This window comes from Diaporthe citri (assembly GCF_014595645.1).
Source record: "Diaporthe citri strain NFHF-8-4 chromosome Unknown scaffold_8, whole genome shotgun sequence".
NCBI lineage: Eukaryota > Fungi > Ascomycota > Sordariomycetes > Diaporthales > Diaporthaceae > Diaporthe > Diaporthe citri.
Window position 1 is genome coordinate 2,114,672 of NW_025064853.1, and position 19,737 is coordinate 2,134,408.

The 19,737-nt window shown below is 49.1% G+C and overlaps 5 protein-coding genes across 5 annotated transcripts; 3 read left to right on the forward strand and 2 right to left on the reverse strand.

The window, feature by feature from the left end:
- Positions 1 to 348: 348 nt before the first annotated feature.
- On the reverse strand, positions 349 to 1,644 carry INS49_014943 (uncharacterized protein; the record flags this gene model as incomplete). The annotated part of the gene is made up of 4 exons (XM_043175630.1): positions 349 to 524; positions 583 to 771; positions 932 to 1,404; positions 1,466 to 1,644. The coding sequence occupies 4 exons, from the start codon at positions 1,642 to 1,644 to the stop codon at positions 349 to 351; spliced, it is 1,017 nt and encodes a 338-aa protein (XP_043020587.1).
- Positions 1,645 to 6,756: 5,112 nt separating this feature from the next.
- On the forward strand, positions 6,757 to 8,819 carry INS49_014944 (uncharacterized protein; the record flags this gene model as incomplete). The annotated part of the gene is made up of 4 exons (XM_043175631.1): positions 6,757 to 6,836; positions 6,859 to 7,151; positions 7,251 to 7,622; positions 7,681 to 8,819. 4 exons carry the CDS (start codon positions 6,757 to 6,759, stop codon positions 8,817 to 8,819), a joined length of 1,884 nt encoding a protein of 627 aa, XP_043020588.1.
- A 1,250-nt stretch (positions 8,820 to 10,069) lies between these two features.
- On the forward strand, positions 10,070 to 10,625 carry INS49_014945 (uncharacterized protein; the record flags this gene model as incomplete). Its single annotated transcript, XM_043175632.1, has 3 exons — positions 10,070 to 10,075; positions 10,183 to 10,373; positions 10,502 to 10,625. The coding sequence occupies 3 exons, from the start codon at positions 10,070 to 10,072 to the stop codon at positions 10,623 to 10,625; spliced, it is 321 nt and encodes a 106-aa protein (XP_043020589.1).
- A 4,454-nt stretch (positions 10,626 to 15,079) lies between these two features.
- Positions 15,080 to 17,245, forward strand: INS49_014946 (uncharacterized protein; the record flags this gene model as incomplete). The annotated part of the gene is made up of 4 exons (XM_043175633.1): positions 15,080 to 15,102; positions 15,202 to 15,732; positions 15,813 to 16,930; positions 17,001 to 17,245. The coding sequence occupies 4 exons, from the start codon at positions 15,080 to 15,082 to the stop codon at positions 17,243 to 17,245; spliced, it is 1,917 nt and encodes a 638-aa protein (XP_043020590.1).
- Positions 17,246 to 17,796: 551 nt separating this feature from the next.
- INS49_014947 (uncharacterized protein) lies at positions 17,797 to 19,292 on the reverse strand (the record flags this gene model as incomplete). Its single annotated transcript, XM_043175634.1, has 2 exons — positions 17,797 to 18,674; positions 18,758 to 19,292. The coding sequence occupies 2 exons, from the start codon at positions 19,290 to 19,292 to the stop codon at positions 17,797 to 17,799; spliced, it is 1,413 nt and encodes a 470-aa protein (XP_043020591.1).
- Positions 19,293 to 19,737: the final 445 nt, after the last annotated feature.

The window sequence follows — 19,737 nt, forward strand, 5'->3', positions numbered from 1 at the left end:
GAAGTATGAAGTTGTCAGAGCTGAAACGACTCCCGCCTTCAACACAGTCAATCGAAATCGCAAGTCATGCGATAGAGGCCGACGGCTCGCGAGAAGGACATGAAGCCAAGACCTCACTGACTTTGTTTAACCTTCAGCCGACTGACCTCGCACAATCGTTTGGCTCCAGAATGGGCTCTTGGTGGGTGTCCTGAATGTCTGTTTCTTGGAGGAGTACACATCGAACGATTTGAGAACTACGCACTGCACATTCGCAACCTACCAACCTGAGGTAGGTATTGCCTACTTTAGAGCGAAAGTACCCATAAGCCTGTGCCCTCACGTTTCCCATCAAAACCTTCCAATCCCTCAGAAGATGGCCAATGCGTTTGGCGGGGAGGCGACGAGTCCAGGGTGATTCAATGGAGCCGATGTCAGCATAAAAGAATACCGACCGGTCTTCTTACAGTACGACGAGAGTTCCTTCAGATCCCATAGCTCTCCTATGGGCATGCCGAAGAGCGAAAGAAAGTATTGGTGGAGGACTGAGCAGTCTGTCAGCAAGCAGAATCCACGCGAGGCGAGCTCGGAACTAAATCTCACCCAGATCTCCAGCGCCGCCTATTGTGCCATCCGGCTTGACTGGCGGGTACGCCTCGAACGACTGGCTATCGCCTGCAACGGCAGAGAAATGCTTGTTCCAAACCCATTTTGCCGTCTCAGGGATTCCGTGCAACCCCGACAGTGTCGCGTTTTGCATCTTGGCAAAGTCCTCTGGTGTAGGGTTCTCCCCTAAACCATCTCATGTCAGTCTTTCCCATTTCTGAAAGGTTCGAGGCTCAAGTCTGCTTCAACAAGTAAGAATCCCGAGTCTCGCTTGAGACTCTTGTGTACGACTTCTTGTCCATTGAGAGAGCTGAACCGGTCACTAAATTGCGTAGGTATCTCTTACAGATCTCAGTCACCCCCGTTCTGATGATCAAGATGTCCCCACGGCGGAACTCGACGCCCTGATGGCGCGCCACCTCCTCCACGTCTTCGACAGTGATGCGGTAGCCATCAAGACAGTGGTATGGCTTGGATTGGGACTCCATGTAAGCTTTGAAGTCAATCAAAACTCCGCGACCGACAAGCCCTCCGCGAGAATGCCAGTGATCAATGGTGGGCTGTCCATTTTCCGCGGTGGTTTGAGGCGATGCGAGAGCTTCCTGCGTCGGCTTGATCCCGTTGTATGCCAGGCCGGAGGGCTGGTGTTGCACATGGACCAGGCTGTCCCACTGACTGCTGAATTGCGTGTTGAACTCGAGCTCGTCATCCCAGCCGTGGCTGCCGGGCGGCATTAGTCCGTTGGAGGAAAGGGACAGGACCTTGTGAGCGGGTGACCTCCGGCCGGGCAGAGGGATTTTGATACCATTGAGAGGCCAACTGTGAAGGATTGTCAGCATAACATCTTATGAACAGTGCCGTCCACATTAGTTCCTCTTACTTGAGGGAGATTGACACTCCGTCCTTGATCTCCGTTGCAGCCGCCGCGACGACGTCCGGCGTCAGAAGGTTGAGCGTGCCCAGCAAATCCTTCTTGCCGTCCTTGTCAAACACGCCCCATGCACAGCCCTGGGGCATGCCCTCTACCTTTGGGAGGTCATCGAAGTCGGGGATGCCCATTGTCGATACCTAGAGACAATAACTTTCTGTAGTTACGCCAAAGTGGGAATGAAGCCTACTGCGGACAATTTGTTCTGAGAATGAGACAGGATTACTGCAAGTACCAGAAGCTGGCGATTCTTGCTCTTCACTTCTTTACTGTGTAGTAGAAGCAGGTCTAATACGTCGTAATTGCCTCACTCAAAACCCCCTCTTTTGGTGTAACGACGTGGCAGGATTGCACTGTCTATCTCAAACGAAGTGATGCCCCCCCCCTGTCGTTTTGGTTAGCTGTCCCCCCCCGCACCAAAATTTGGCTGTGAACGTAAAATACGCACTAAGATTCTTATAAACACCCTTATTAATGTTATTACGTACTTAATTTAGTAAAAGAAAGGTTATTATAACCTTATTTTGCATATATCTTTAAAATGGTTGGGAGTAATAAAATTAACTTAAGCTTATTATATTAAGGGGTATATGCTTTATTAGCCTTAGCTTAAGGTAATTATAGCTTATTTAAATTAGCAAGTAATTTATTTTAATAGCCCTTAAAAAGCAAAAGCCTAGCTATTATAATTATATACCTATTTATAATGCTAAATTATTTATTTTATTAATAAGGTATATATTAATTAATTAATAGCGTTATTATATATAAAAAAGCTAATAATAAAGATAAAGGCTGCTATTATTATAAAATAAAAGCTAGCAGTTTAATTAAAGCCTTTTTAGGATAAATAAATAGCTGCTTAATATATTATTTAGCATATTGCTAAGAATGTTAAGAAGGTTGCCCTTAAAGCTATCCTTAATAAGAATAATACTTTAGGCAGCTTAAATAAAGCTAAAAGTATTTATATTAATTAAAAAACATTAAGTATATTTAAATTATTATTATTAACTAATAATATTAAAGGTAGCGATATTAAGGAGTTAAAAAGCTATTCTTTATTAAGAAAATTATTAAAGAAAGCATTTTTAATATTATATATAAAAGTTATTAGCATAAAGGCTTTTTTAATGCCGTTAATAAAGTAATAAAGCTTTAAGTTTAGTAATAATAAATATAAAGCTTTTAATATTAATTTACTGCTTAATAAACTTTTTTTTAAAATAAAGAATTAAGTTAAGGCTAAGCTTATTAATATAAGAAATATAATAATTAAGTTATTATAAGTTTTATTTAAGGTAAGTTATTAGCTATAAATAAGAATATTCTTAATTTAATTAGGTATAATAAAAAAGATTAAAAGGTATTTTAAAGGAAAACTTCCTAATAATAAGATTATAAAGATGCTTTTATTAAGCAAGGGTTTTTATTATCTTATAATTATATATACTTATAAAATAATATTCTTAATAATGCAAATAACGCCTTATAATATTGCAATGCTAAGGTAATTAAATATTAAAATCTTTAAGCTTTCTTTATTAGCAAAGTTAATGCCTAGCTTAGCAAATAATTTGCTAATAGCTAAGCGCTTAAAAAGTATTCCTTTAGTAAGAAAGTTATTATTACCTTAAGGCCCTTAGGAAGAATTAATTATTACTTATATAATAATTATAATAAATAATAATTAATTACTTATCTTTAAGGCCTATAAAAAGCTAATATAAATATAATAATGCTTTAAGGGTCTTTATTATAAGGCTAATCATTATCATTATAATAAAAAGAACTCTTTATAATAATAATATTATATTAAAAAGAATAGTATATATATAAATATTATTAATATTAATTTAAATATATAAGTATAAGCAATAATTAATAATAAGGCTATTATTTAAAAGCCTTTAAAAAAGCTTTTTATTAAGTAAATAAATGCTATTAAAGCTAATAAAAGTAATAAGAAACTTAATAATAATAGTATTAGCTTTATATATAAATAAAAAAAGTTTAAAAAAGCAATAAGTAAAGAAAGAGCAATATTAATATAATAATTAACTTATTAATTAATCTTTATACTTTTAGCTTTAAGTATAAGCACTTAATAATGCTATTATTAGCGCCATTAGCGCCTTTATTAATATACCCATTAAGGGGCTTTAAAGGGCTGCTAATACTGCTAATACTAGCAGCTTTTTACTTAGGCAACCCTATATACCATTATTAATTACTTATGCTTTTATTATTGCCGCTATAAATACTTAATAATTAAAAAGCTTTTAATAAAGACTTTATATTTAAGGCCTTATAAAAGCATTTTTATATATTAATAAAAAGAAGGTAATTAATAAAATTATAAAAGATTATAAAGTATAAAGGCATTAATTTTTAAGCCTTATATTTAAAGAAGGATATTTAATTTAATAAGAAGGGCTTAAATAGTATTAAATTAATTAAAAGGCTTATAAAGCTATATTTAAAGGAAAGGGAGGATTTTTTTAAGCTTTTTAAAAGCAATAAAGAGGAAGAGGGCTTGCTATTGCCGTTAATATCAACATAAGATAAGAATTATAATTTTTAATAAGCAAAAAGCTCCTTAATATTAACTAATAATATATTAATATTAAAGAGTAAATTTAAGGCATTTTTTAATAAATTTTAAGTATTTAATTAATATTATTTATAAGAGAAAAAGTAATATAATTAGTAAAAAAGTTAATAAAGTAATTATATATAAAAAAAGAGTATTTATTTAAATGTTTAAAGAGTTAATTAAGAAAATTAAGTATATTTTTTATAGTAAATTATTAGCTATCCTTTTTTAATTACTTTAATAATACTTTTTTTTATTAACTTTCTTATTCTTAAAAAACTTATTATAAATAACCTTATTGCAATACTTTTTCCTTTTTATTAATGCTGCTTTTTTTACCTTTTTTTTAACTATATAGCATTTTTATTACCCTTTATTATTATTATTACCCTTAAATCTTTTCTTTAATATATATGCATAGCAGAAATATCTCTTAATTACCTTTATATACTAGCTAATCTTTAAAGCGCTTAAGTATAAAAAACCTATAAATTTCTTATTATTATTATGGTTATCTATTTTATATTAATATTAATAATAAATATACTTTTTTAAATCTTTAAAATATGCCTTAATTAAGTTAAAATTAAGGAAATATAATGATAAATATATTAGCTAAATACCCCTTATCTTAATAACTATATAAATAACGTAATTATAATATTATAAGGCATTATTTATTATAAGGATTAATTAAGAGCTTAAATAGGCATTTATTTAAAGAAGAACCTTCTTAAAAAACTACGTTAAGAAGAACTTCTTTATTATATGCTTTTTATATATTATAATATTAAAAAGATTGCTAATTATAATTACTAGCAATAAATAAAAGCAAGCGCCTTACTTAAAAAGATTTTTAACTTAAGGAGTATACTTTAATAATGCTTAACCCATTCTTTTTACGCTATTATGCTTATTAAATCCTAATTTATTATAAAAGATAAACATTTTAGCAATATACCATAGCTTAAAAATCTTAAAAAAATAATAGTTTTAAAGGTTTTTATTACGCTGCTAAGCTAATATATACTTACTTATTAATTTAATTATATACCTTAAGGGCCCTTATAATAATCTTTATTAAGCAGTTAATTTAATATACCTTAATAAAAAAGCATTGCATTTTATTAAGGTATATATTTAACTTATTAAGGAAAAGATCTTTAAGCTTTTATATAATAATAAAAGGGCATTAGCAATGCTTAAAGGGCTTATTATGCTAAAAACATTATATACCTTTAAAGCCCATTGCTTTAATTTAATGGCATTTAATAGCAATAATAAGGGCATGCTTAACGCTATAATATTTATAATTATAACCCTCCTTTAATATTATTAAATTATTACCTTGCTGCATTAAAATTTAGCTTATAGCTATTTATTTAGTAATGATAAGTTTAAGCGTAAATAGAATTGCAATATTTATAATTCTATACTTAATAAATGGTAGCTATTTATTATGATAACCTTTTTTTTGCTAAATTAAGTGCATTAAGTAATGTTAATAAGGGTGTTTATAAGAATCTTAATGTATATTCCGCGTTTATAGCTAAATTTTAATGCAAGAGGGGATAGCTAACCAAAACAACAAGGGGGGGGCATCACTTCGTTTGAGACAAACAGCAGCTATCGTGGATTTGCTGCTCGACCCACTATTCTGGTCACCGCTCCCTGGCCCCGGGCATAACGTGCTGTAAGAAGCCGGTTGGGCCCTAAATCCTGAAGTGAACAAGCGAAGATTTAGCCCACAACGGCCTTCTGCACTAACAACCAACATCCGAACGGTTTTGCAGCTAGAGTGCGGCACAATCACCATCCTACCGAGAAAAGCCAAGGGCCTGGGCAAACAAATGGGGCTTTCGGACCATCCATGCCGGACTTGAATGCCGCCACTCGCAAGGGGGAAAAGATGTGCGTTTGATGCTTGTCATTTGCCATGCTGTTGGTAGACTGTTGGTAGACTGTTGGTAGGCTGGTCAATATAAAATCGAGGCCACATGGTACCCGATCACGAATACGCACTCCCGAATTCGAGTCAGGATGCTCCATTACACGTAGAATCTGCAGGTAGCCCGGAAGATCGACTCACGCATGCAGGAAGGGTCAACATCGCCATGAGGAGTAGGCCAGCTTCAAACCACATCGGCACGACACATTATAATCGTCGAAAGATCGCAGACCTGGGCAATTGAAAACGTAGACACAGATTATCATGATGCAACATGCAGTCGAAGGGGGCAACATATTGGTGCTTTGGAATTTGTCTTGCATTGGAGTGGCCCTTATATCCTACCATGCCTACCTATATCCTGCCCACCTGGGCAGGTTACACAATGGCCGCATCGGCGGCCTTTTCACACAACCCCTGGTTCCTCACAACTCAGGACTGGTGTGGGGAGCGGATTCAGAATGCAGAATGGATCGACTAGGCAGATCCACTTGCCCAAGTGCCCGTCCATAACAATAGCGTCCCAAGCTCTTGCATCTTCCCAGCGGCCTCTGGTTCAACCCCAGAGACGCTATACCAGGCCGTTATCAGGACGGCACGTCGAACCCGATTTATAGCTCAATCTCGCTCCACAGCCGAACCTCCAGTTCAGGGAGAGTGATATCCTGACGCCAACACTACTCCAACTCCCAGGACAAGATGAGTCCCCACGACAATGGAGTCACGGCGGCCAGCGACGTGAGCAACGGCACGCCAGACGCCGGCGCCATCATGCAAAAGTATGCCGATGAGGCTCAGAAGCGCGTTCTCCACCGGGCCCAAGGGCCTGGCACACTATGCAGACCTGCGCGCCATCGAATCCGGGCGGTTCCATGCTCTTGCCGAGGATCCATGGGCCGATCATGACGCCCTCAACGCGAGAGAGCCACCTCTCAAGGACGGCGACAAGGCGAAAGTGGTCATCCTTGGCGGAGGCTTCGGTGCGCTTCTTGCTGCAGTCAGACTCATCCAGCAAGGGTTTGACGCCGACGAGATCCGATTCGTAGACTCGGCGGGTGGTTTTGGAGGTACTTGGTATTGGAATCGGTATCCAGGTAGGTACTCACATGAGACCCTCCAGTGAGACGTGGCGACCAGAGTCTCCAGAGACTACTCTGGTTGACGCTCAGTTCTGACATGCTGCCCCCTGACAGGTCTGCATTGCGATGTAGAATCATACATCTATCTGCCATTCTTGGAAGAGACAGGCTACGTGCCGACGAAGAAGTACTCACCGGGGCACGAGATCTTGGAGCACTCAGAGAGGATCGTAAAGCATTGGAATCTCGCGGACAAGGGCCTCTTCAGGACCCAGGTCTCGGACCTGAAATGGAATGAGAGTGGCAGGACGTGGACAGTCAGCTTGACCGAGAACCGAGGGCCAGGCCAATCTCCCCGAGACCTGGAAGTGGAAGCGCAGTACTTTATCGTTGCATGCGGCGTGTTGTCACGGCCACAGGTTCCTAAGATTCCTGGGCTCGAGTCCTTCGCCGGAGACATGTTCCACATCCCGCTGGGACTGGAGTGTCACAGGAGGTACACCTACCGATGGAAACATGAGCAAGCTCGCGGGCAAGAGGGTAGGCGTCATTGGCACCGGCGCAACCGGGATCCAGGTGGTGCCCAGCCTTGCAAAATACGCCAAAGAGCTGTACGTTTTCCAACGAACTCCGTCGGCCGTCCACCGGCGCGACCAGCGGGCCACAGACCCGCACGAGTGGAAGACACAGATCGCCAATAAGAAGGGCTGGCAGGAGGAGCGGACACTCAACTTCACCTCGTACGTGTGCAGGAACGACGGCCCCGACGCGCTCAACCTGGTCGGCGACGAGTGGTCGAGAATCGATTCGTACCACGCCCAGCTCGGGTCCACTCGCAAGCCTCCTGTCGAGCCAACGCCCGAGGCCATCGGAGCCCACATCGCCGAGTTCGTAGGCCTGGATCTCCCTCATGGGGAGGCCACACGCAAGAGGGTCGACGACATCGTCAGGGACAAGGAAACGGCAGCCAAGCTCAAGCCGTGGTACCCCTCCTGGTGCAAGCGCCCGACCTTCAGCGACGAGTACCTGCAGGCCTTCAACCTGCCCAACGTGCACCTCGTCGACACGGATGGGCGCGGCGTCGAGTCGGCCACCGAGAAGGGCCTGGTGTTCGGCGGCAAGGAGTACCCGCTGGACGTGCTGGTCCTGTCTACCGGCTTCACGTCCCCGTCCGCCGGGAACGGAGACCCGGCTCTCCGTTCGGGGATCCGCGTCTCGGGTCGCGGTGGTTTGGTATTCCAGGACAAGTGGAAGGCGCGAGGAGCGACGACTTTGCACGGCATTCTCAGCCACGACTTTCCCAACCTGTTCTTCCTCAGTCCCCTGCAGGCGGGAAGTGCCCCGAACAACGTCCACATGCTGGATGTGCAGGCCCGGCACATTGGTTACATCCTGGGCCAGGCAAAGAGCAGGAACGCGGCGACCGTTGAGGCGTCGGCGGAGAGCGAGGAGGCCTGGAGCCTCATGTGCATGTCTGGTGCGGCGTGGTATGCGCCTATCCCGATGTGCACGCCTGGGTACATGACGAGGGAGGGAGAGGGCTTTGGCAAGCAGCCGGAACCTGCAGAAGCGATGAAGCTGGCTCGGGCATCGCCCTTGTCGGGAGGGTTGATAAGTTACGACGCGATCCTGACCGAATGGAGGGAGAAGGGCGATTTGGCTGGAGTGGTCGTCGAGCAATGAGACGCCACAGGGTCCTGGGGGGAACATGGGATCGCCTGCGGATCATGACCTCGGGGCCATTTGTTGTTCATTATTTCGATGCACATAAGAGGGTGCAACCAGAAGTGTTGGCATGTGAGAAGAACGAGAGACTTTGAGCTGTTCGTGCAACATTACATTACAATACAAGCGAGCACTAGGATCTAAACAAGTGGAGTTGTGCATTGGGAGACCCTCCTTTTGTTTTTGTTCTTCACCAAGTCAGGCAATTCAGAGATCTGCGCATCTCCAGTCAACCAGGGTTTCACGGACAATCTTCCCGTGCACCGTCGATCATGCACATCTATCTGTATGCGGCAAACTGCATGGTGAGCTGCTGCGATATTGATTACTCCGGCACAAGCAGTGATCGTCAGGAACGGCCTTTTTGAGATTAAAACTGGGCCGGAGGCGGCTGTGAAAACCGGAGCCTGGCAATGCGGAGATAACTGGACTGAATCGACCATGACGGCGACTGAGTTTGGACATGCAGTAGAGATTGAAAAGCTAATTGTTCAAAGTGTCAGTGTCGGCAGCTAAAAGTCTAAACGCAGCCAAGCGAGATAGATGAGCTCGTGTGCAACCTCTGAGGCTGCGTCCCTGAAGCCCCTGAAACCAGGTGTGACATGTGCGACTGTCAGACTTGAGCAAGGGAGACGCGTGTCTTGTAATCTTACCAAGTCTTTTTTGCCACAAACAGAAGTCTGAGGGAGACACAAAGCTGCTTATCATCAGTGTTACGATCGACAGCGGCTTTGCGCTGACACTGAGCTTTACGCCTTACGTAGTGGTACTGCCGCTTCCCGAAGCCACTGTCGTACACTGTAAACAGAAAGCAATGTCTGGGACACACGAACGCCTAAAAGTGGGTCAGGATTCAGGATCAACCTGGAGGAAGCCCCATTTGCAACCGCCTGCAAATTGGGATTCACAGTGCCAATCCACCCCGTACCAGTAAGCACCCGACAATGCCACTATGATTCAGGGGGAGCGACACGATTGTGACGTCCGTTCTTGCCATCATTGCCAAGCAGGGCACACGAGAAGCGCGGTCCCCTGACGTCTCTATGCATTCCACATTTATTACCTCTTTTGCAGTTCAAAGTCAAGAAATAAGTCTTCTGTCTCGCTCCCTCCGGATCCTCTTTCAACCTTTTTGATCATCACAAGCCACCTTCTCGTTCACTCCCGACCGTAGTCACTCCTTAACCCACTACCAGCCAACCGCAATAATGAAGGTACGAACGAGCTACTGTGTGATACGAATATGTCTTGCAACAATTACATCCGCAGCACGAAGAGAAATCTGAAGAAGCAATTAAAGAAACTGACAAGACTGAATCAGACCACCGCCTTCCTCACCCTCATCGGCGCCGCCAGCGCCCTCGTCGCCCGCGTGCCCCCCATCGCCGGAGCAGCCTTCGAGGCCCCCAACACCCTCATCCAGTACCAGCGCTGGTGCCCCGTGTGCGAGACCGTCGCCCTCAACCAGGCATGCATCGCCAAGCGCGCCAGCTGCCAGGCCAGCACCCTCGTGTACGTAATTATTCAGGTGTTCGCAGCCTCGCGTGTCGGGAAACCGGCACACGAGCCTCTTCAAGCCATCAAATTCGCCCAATCCTTCTTCAATTATGTGTCGACAGGACCGCTAACCTGGAAAACAGCGTCCCTGACGATGCTCCCGAGTGCTCTGAGCGCTGCAGCAACACGTGCCAGCTGTCGGCCGTCGCAGACAGCGACTTCGGATACAGCTGCAACGTCACCTTGCCCGCCGGTGGTGCCCAGTAGAGGAACGCAAGATTTTCGCCTGGGGGATAACTGGAATCTTGAAAAAAAAAAAAAAAAAAGGGTACCAGTGAAAGTCAGCATTAGCGAGCGAAGCCAGCTGTCTGGTCTGGGCCGGTGGTTGCAAACGGAGTGAATGCGTATGGTTGGGGTTACACTTAAACACAGAGCGGGTTCATCGCAGGACCGCCAGCTCAGAACATAATGTCTTGATACCAGGTCTGCAAAAGACCATCCTATAAGCCGCCTTTGGGTACCTACCGTGAAATCAGGATATACCTTGTGGACATCTGGGCCTTACGACACTACTTGCGCTCTCGTAAAACAAAATAGTTCGAAGGCATCGAAATCTCATTCGAAAAGCTTAGAATTGAGCTCTTTCACGGATGATGTGTCTTTTGTTCCGAATATCCTCAAATTCTCTGGCTCGCCGTTCCACTTGTGATTTTGGGGGGTTACACTTGTAATCCAGCAGCTTTAAGGTGAAGAATGTGCTCTCTTGGACTTGGTTCATTCCATTCATACGTCTTCAGCAAGAGAAGTTCCGGAATTTCCAGAATTTCCAGGCTTTTATAATGCTCGAGTGACTTGCATTTATGTTTTGCGTGCCATTCTTTACATTATCATGGCGGCCGCGGACCTTTCTGAACCTGTCAATTACATGCATGCGCCTGTCTTATTTCCTCAAGATTCATGCGAAGCAAATTTTCAGCGGTTTCATCTCTGGTAGCAGTAAAATGTGGAAATAGGTTTAATGGTCGTTGCATGCTTTGGCGGGATACCGTTGCCGGTGGCGTAAAGACATTTCAGCAAGACTTGTGTTGCGATGGCACAAAGGCAGAACGGGAGGGCCTTGGTTCTTCAAAACTCCACTGATGAACTCTTGCTCCCTCCTTGTCGCATCCAAATTTATCTCATCTCCATTGAACGACCACAGACACAGAGTGACACCAGTGAATATAGGTGTTCCCTCCATCGGTATTCTCACGTGTGGAAAATTTCCATGCACCCTGAGCCTAGGCAAGGAATAATTGGCACACCCATGCCGATCGCTTGCAGTAGCAGTCCAAACTGAATTGAGACTTTATGCAGTCTTTGCGTATTCACTGAGCTCTAGAAACGTAGAATCGATCGTCGCTCCAGAATTATCTAATCAAGTGCACCAGGGCTGACTGACAGCAGCCCGCCCTGTCAGATTGACGAGGCTTGCCAGAATGCTTACTCACTCCGCGCTTGACCTAGACCTTGACTAAGATCGCAATGCCGGTAGTCACCTACTTACCCGACGGGATCAGTGACGGGGACCCGCACTTCTCGGTCTGGGAACTGCCAGCCATTCTTCCATTGTCACACAAGTCCACTTTACTAAGTTCCAACCGATGCATTAAGGTTCAGCCGCCTCTCCTGCAGGACATGTTGCAGTGTCAACGGTCTAACCTCCCGGTCAGCAATTATTTGCGTTCTATCTCCGGATGCTGATGCTGACGCTTGGGAGTGTTTGCTAAGGACATATCGAGGGATGATTGCTCTTCCGGCCACTGTGCCTCGGCAAAGGAGACGGGTAAGAAGCTCTTCTTTGATAGCCAGTGAATAACTATGTGGACAAAGACGGGTCTTTCCGCTTCAATGAACCCACTCGCCGTCTCAGTGCGGACAGTCAATCATTAACCAGGCATTGGAAGACCGTATTGAGGCAAGTGGGAGAGTGTCTGCACAATCATGCAAGTCCGGCCAGTGAAAAGTCCAGACCATCAACTGAAGCCTGACTCTTTGTGCAGAGGCGGCACGATCGTATGTTCCTCGGGACTGGCCCAATGGCAAAGACGCTGTAGTGCATCTCGTATCAGACCCGAGAGATAACCGAGTGATGGAATCTCGCCATGGGAAGCTCTACTCATGATTGTAGCGCGGCGCCTAGGTGCAGAGCCAGGCAGGACTATCTCGAGCTCGGGGCGCGAACCGCGGGAGGTTATCTCGACCTAGTGCATCGCTAGGCAGCGTGCAGACCTCTCGGACGGCTGCTCTATCGCAGCGCACGAGTAAACATCTGCTGTTTGTTCTCTGGTGAGACATCTGCGGCTGGATTTCTGCATGCTAGAGCTCTGAGACACCCGAAAGAGACGCCCGTAAACTACCTAGCGGGCCGCGGCAGCAAGCCCCCGGGGCGGCTGTCACTTTTCGTTTCCGGCGAGCTTGGTTTGCTAGCTGCGGCATCACTCGTCTCGTGACGAGTTTTGCGACTGGATGCTATGCCTAGTTCGGAGTGGCGAACAGCAGTTGACAGGTTTGGCGTCAACTTGCAACTATCGTCGTCCAGAAACGTCGTTTCTCGACGGCAACGGGGGTAGAAGCAGATCGACGACGTCGATGGACAATGGGCAGCCTCCTCTTATCGATGTGGACCTGTGTCGCACTGTCGCTGCAAGAAGATTCCAGACCCGTCCGAACTCGGCAGAACCCCAGATACCACCTTGTCAGCTTGTCACCGACAGATTGGAGAGGTGTGTGACTCGCGTGCCACAAATGCAGCCTTCCCAAACCGAGCAGTCGGCGATGCAGATCGCCATGTGTCGGTGACAAAGACACTGCACAGGCGCCGCAGGTACGGCTGGAGAAAAATTGGACAACGGGGAATGGAAGCGACCTCACGCCTAGGTCAACCCAGGCACACACACACACAAAACACAGGGTTCAATGCCGGAACTCTGCTCGGGTTGCCTGAAATGAACTGGGAAAGTCTCAGCCCACAGGATCGGTGATTCTCGATCTCCCCTGCTCCCCTCACACCATTATCTCTCGCCACTGTAGGTGAGACGGCCGACGGGGGGAGGGTACTGGGCAGCTGGGCAACGGGTGGCTGGACTAGGGAACGAGAGCCGAGCAGCCACTTCCTGCCATCTTGCAGCACCCCCTGGGCCTCAACAGCCGATTTTCCCTGGGCAGCGGCCGGGGTAGAGGAGCCACTGTCGTCACTCGGCAGGTGGGAGGGCAGCTAAAGTATTTTGGCGACAATTTCGCGACGGTTGAAGGAGCCAAAAAAGCGGGGGAAACCCCAGATCGATGACAGGAAAATCCTCCTTTGGCGTCTCGGCACGCAAAGGTTGGTGGCGCTTGGCCGGTTATGCCAAGCCACAGTGGACGGCTTTGCGCGGTGCCTGTGTGTGTGTGCATGGACAAGGTCGCATGGGCCCTGGGCTGGGGGCTGGCTGGCATGGAGATGACTGCATGGTTTGTTTCTTCTCCATCCTCGGAAGGAGAGAAGGAAAAAAGGGCAAAGAAAGCTTAGGAGACCCTTCTCAGGCATTTGCTGCAATAGCCATATGCGGCTCCGGGGATCAGCCCGGCAAGGCCACATGACCACGGGATCCTTTGACGCATTCGACAATGCCATTGGGGCGCTGGCTGGCTTTGCTGATGGTGGTGGCTGCGGTCTTTTTGTTTGTTGGTTTCGGCGTTTCCAGAGGCAGACTCGGCAGAATCGAAGTCAGCTTTGCAGCTTGCATCAGCAGCTTGGGCAGCTTGCAGGGCAGCTTGCAGGAGCATGGCTCGAATGGCTCCAGCAGTGGGCTCTGGCTTCGCCTGTCCGCCTGGTCCATGGTCATCGGCGGTCTCCTGCCAGCCCAAGCGGCTTGGCCTTCGCGGCCCCATGAGGTTAGCTCCAAGGCAGAACTGGCAGGGCGGGCGTTCTCTGGCGTTGGAGCGAACAGGAGCGAACAGGTCCCTTGTCTGTGCCCCATCGTTGGGCCAGCATGTGCCCCACCTCCGCGTCGTGTCGGGCGGCCGTCATTGGCGAGCCTGGCCGACTGATTCGGTTCCCCAGATGGGGAGGCAATCAACGCGGAGAGAAGGGTGGAGTGGGCTACGAATGGGCGGGGAGGGCGAGTGGAGGCGGAGACCAAGCTGCAGGAAGCTGGCCTGCAGGGATCCTGGCCCTGCCGATGCTGCAAGCGGCCATCGAAACGTCGTACACAGCTACTATACCTGGTAGTCTATACCTGCCGCAGTACCGTAGCACCGTAGTTGTACCGTAGTACTGTCAAGATGGTCCCTCCCAGCAGGATCCTCGACTCTGCCTTTGGGAACGAATGAAATTCACTCGTACCATCCCATCCCCGATCGACGGGCTGAGATGGGTGCTTAGACAGCATATAAACTCGCCCGCCCACTTCTCCTCCTTCAACTCTTAGATCAGCTCTTCTTCCGACGCCTGACCGGTAACTCGCATTTTCTGCTGTGGAAACAGACTCTCTGACTGTATCCATCCCACATTGGCAAACCAAGGCTGGCGTATTCTGACATCAAGCCTTTTCCCCAAGCTTGACTGGCCTTGACCAAGCCAGACAGACCGTACCTAAGGGCCTGAGTGAGCTTGGCCTGGTTAAGCTTCATTGCCCAGCAACCCTTGCTTACCCTGCCCCCAAAATTCCCCTTGGAGATCCCCCAAACGATTGCCCAACATGGCGGAGAAGAAGGGTGAACTGTAAGCCAAGCCCCACGTGGAACTGCCGAGCTGACACACATTGTCTCTCGAATTCACTGTTTATGTCATAGTTAATCCTGGCTAACAACAAACAATCAGCTACGCCGAGCCGGGTGCCCACGAGCTCGAGCGCGGCGCATCAGCCGGCGCAGTCGACATCAATCGCAACATCGAGGCCAAGATTTCCAACCCCCTGGCCGGAATCCCCAAGAGCCAGCTCATGCGCCAGGTCGACGCCTTTGCGCACGAGAAGGGCCTGGCCGACCACATCCCCATCCTGCGCAAGGGCGCCCTCGTCGCCCAGCTGGGCGTTGCCACCTCGCTCACCCGCGAGGACTACGACTCCATCGGCGGCGAAGAGACCCTCACCGAGGAGGAGAAGACTGTCCTCGAGAATGAGGTCAAGCACAAGTGGCGCCTGCCCTGGAGACTCTGGCTGACCGTCATTACCTGCTCCATCGGCGCCGCCGTCCAGGGTTGGGACCAGACCGGTTCCAATGGCGCCAACCTGTTCTTCCCCAAGGTCTACGGTATCGGCAGCAAGAGTGTGCACGACACCCTGATCGTCGGTCTTGTCAACGCTGGTCCTTACATTGGTAGCGCTGTTCTCGGCTGCTGGCTCACTGATCCGTAAGTCTGAATGCCGCTTCACTCTCCAAATTTTGGGGCTGTATTGAATGAAACGGGCTCGACTGACTGACTGTCGATAGCGTCAACAACTGGCTGGGCCGTCGAGGTGTCATCTTTGTTTCTGCAAACTTCTGTCTGTGGCCCGTCATTGGATCTGCCTTCTGCCACGCCTGGCCCGAGCAGCTGGCCTGCCGTCTGCTGATGGGCATTGGCATGGGAATCAAGGCATCTACTGTTCCTGTGTACGCCGCCGAGAACTCGCCTGCTCCCGTCCGTGGTGCCCTGGTCATGACCTGGCAGCTGTGGACGGCCTTTGGCATCTTCTTCGGGACCGTCATCAACCTCGCCGTCTACCACATGAGGGACCAGTGGCGCTACATGCTTGGAGCCCCCTTCATCCCGGCTGTGCCACTGCTGTGCTTGATCTACCTGTGCCCGGAGTCGCCCCGTTGGCTCATCAAGAAGAACCGCTACGTCAAGGCATGGGAGTCGCTGGTTAGGCTGCGCAACCACGAGATCCAGATTGCTCGCGACCTGTACAACATCCACGCCGCCCTCGACCTTGAGTCTCACGTCATTGCCAAGAGCACCTACGTCGTCCGCTTCTTCGAGCTCTTCACCATCCCCCGTGTGAGGCGTGCTACCCTGGCCGCCTTCACTGTCATGATTGCCCAGCAGATGTGCGGCATCAACATCATCGCCTTCTACTCCTCCACCGTGTTCGAGGACGCCGGCGCAACCCAGTACGAGGCCTTGACATTCTCGCTGATCTTCGGTGCCGTCAACTTCTTGTTCGCTTTCCCCGCCCTCAAGACAATCGACACTTTTGGTCGCCGCTCCCTCCTCCTCTTCACCTTCCCCCAGATGACCTGGACCCTGCTGGCTGCTGGTCTCTGCACCCTCATCGACAAGAACAACAGCGCGCGTACCGGCCTGGTCGCCCTGTTCGTCTATCTGTTCGCCGCCTTCTACTCGCCCGGTGAGGGCCCCGTGCCCTTCACCTACTCTGCCGAGGTCTTCCCGCTGTCCCATCGTGAGGTCGGCATGAGTTTCGCCGTCGCGACCTGCCTGTTCTGGGCTGCCATCCTGAGTATCAGCTTCCCCTTCCTGCTGGCCAAGACCGGCACCGTTGGTGCCTTTGGCTTCTACGCCGGTCTCAACGCCGTCGCCTTCGTCATGATCTTCTTCTGGGTTCCAGGTTCGTCCATCCCCCTCCCTCACTGACTACTATCGAAAATTGGTTACTAACGCGCGAGTCCCCCTCACAGAAACGAAGCAAAAGACCCTCGAGGAACTCGACTACGTCTTCGCCGTGCCTACCAGCAAGTTCGCCCAGTACCAGCTCACCCAGGCCGCACCCTGGTGGGTGAAGCGCTACGTCCTCTTCCAGAAGAGCGCCACCCTCAAGCCGCTCTACCACGAGGAGCACCGCCACCAAGCCGCGGAGTCCGAGCAGTTCCAGGAGAAGTCGGCCGAGGCGTCCGACCCTCCCAGCCCTCGTCACCTGGAGTAGGCGGGAGGATTGGGCACCATCTGGCCGGTCCCACGAGATTCTGCTTTGACGCGAATATATATCCGTTTTCCTGCTCTCTATAGAGCTAGATACACGAAGGATATCGTCGCAGGATAATTTGACTTTTTTGTGCGCCCGTTCGGGATATGCGTCTACATGCATCGGACTAAACCTGCCCTCTTGCTGATGAAAGATATATCATCCACGCAGAGCATGTCAGGCCCCTAGATTCGGTCATCTTAGATATTAATGGATCACTTTCTGCCGACCTATGGACAACGGCCTGAATCGCTAGCCCTCCTCCTTTGTGTGACATGTAAGTGACCGCCCAGCCTGTGGCGCGCCAGCCATGTTTATAATAAAGACGGGTACAAAGTATCACTGCTCCTTCAGAACGCTCTCGTTTCCAGGGGGTATCTCTGTTTATTTTCTTTTTCCAACTCCCTCGACCGGGCCAATCCAGCCGGGCGGTATCGCTGTGCTGCTTTACATGTTCCAATTACTGCTAGTGGGTAGGTATTCAGAGAGAGACAAAGAGAGCCGATCAGCACTCAGAAGTTGAGCCAGTTGAGGCAGCCCTTGTACAGCTCGGCCTTGTACTCGTACAGCTTGACGCTGAGGAACTGCGTCGCGAAGGCGGTGATGGTGAAGACGAAGTCGATCTCCTCGCTGAGGCCGTTGTCGCACGTCTCGGTCGAGTTGGGGTAGGTGATCCCGCCCGTGGCGTTGTGGTACTGCGTTGCCGTGGCGGTGGTGATGAAGGGGAAGGCCGGCTCGGCGGTGACGCCCGTGCTGAGGTCGAGCAGGCCGTCGAACAGGTCGCAGGCGAACTCGACGGTGAAGTCGATGAAGGGCTTGAGCGTCAGCTGCGCCGTCTCGGTCGTGTTGTACGTCGCGTGCTTCTCCGTCGTCCAGCCGTACGACGTGCTCTGGCCCCAGTGCACCATGTCCAGGTGGATGCTGCCGTTGGGCATGGCCGACGTGATGTCCACCGTCACCGCCCCGCCCACCGTCGCCGTCACCTCGCCGCCGATGCTCACGCCCGCCGAGGGCCCCAGGCTCAGGATCCCCGGGATCTCGATCATCGAGTACGTCAGCCCCGCGGGCGACCACGACCACGACTGGTCGTACACGCCGTCCACCTCGATGGTCAGGTTGGCGTGGTGGTGCATCGACTTGTCGATGTCGATGGTGAACTCGGTCACGCCCTTGAGGAGGTGCCACTTCAGGTGGCCCGCGTACGTCACCGAGTTGTTGATCTCGGCCTGGTTGAGCTGGATCTTGACGGACGACGTGTCCACGATGGTCTGGTCCTCCGGGAGCGCCCAGTCGTACGCGATGGTCAGGCCCTCCTTGTCCAGCGAGATGCCGCGCTTGTCGACCCGGTTCGTTGCCGTCGCCACGCTGTTGAAGTTGATCTCGGTCGAATCTGGTAACCCAGTTAGCCATCACTTTGTGTCACCCTCACGCTCGGGAAAGGAGAGCATGGGTTTCATCGCATGGTGATCTTACCGGCTGTGCTGTAGACATCGCTCTTCTCTGCCTTGGCGACGATGGTCAGGTTCGACTCAAACGAGGCCAGTGTGTCGGTATCCGCGACGAAAAAGGATCGTTCAAGCTCGGAGTCGCAGTCTCCCATGTGGTTCGTGACCATTACAAAGCTGTCATTGAGTCCGGACCACTCCGCCAGAGCCTCGTTGAAGCCATCCTTGTCACTGAACGTGACAGCCACACGCGACTGGCCCATGCAGTCCACGGCGCTCACATCGTCAACGTCCTCGAGTATCACCGCTGGGTGCTGCATGAGAAGATTCACAGAGACAAGACTGGCCTCATCGGGGGTCTTCCAGGCCAAATCAAGGTTCTTGGTCGGAACAATATTCCGTCCCACTCCGAATGCCTTGCGGTTCTCATTGGGGACTGGGATGAGCCGCAGCTTCGACGGCTGTTCTGTTGCGGCTTCGGATCGGGACTGGACGGCTGAGTTGAAGGGGGCTGCATAAGCGAGACTCGCGATAAGGGACGCGATTCCGACGGAGAACTTCATTTTGAACTGTTCATAAAGCAAGATGCACCTGGGTATTTCAAAAAGGACAGACTGGGGTCGGAGAGTGTAAAGAGAGTGGCATTCGCTGAAATGAATGTGCAACGTTCAACAACAGCGACTGAGAAGCAGAAAAAAGAGTGACTGAGCCGGTGTGAATGAATGAACACCAAACTCGACAATACCAGAAGAAGACACTGATGATAACGACCACTTTCCGAACCAAGGAAATCCCGGCGCGCGGTGATCCGGGGAGACATACTCTATATACCTACATATCTACCATGGTAGGATCCGTCAGATTTCCGCCCCCCGTGCAAGGGGATCGTCAACGCAACCCGCAGGCATGCAGGTAAGAAGATCATTAACGGGGACGCGAGCCCCCTGATCCCAGCAGGCTGAACCCGTCGGTCCTTTCCCGTGGGATTCGACCACGACCTGAGTCGTG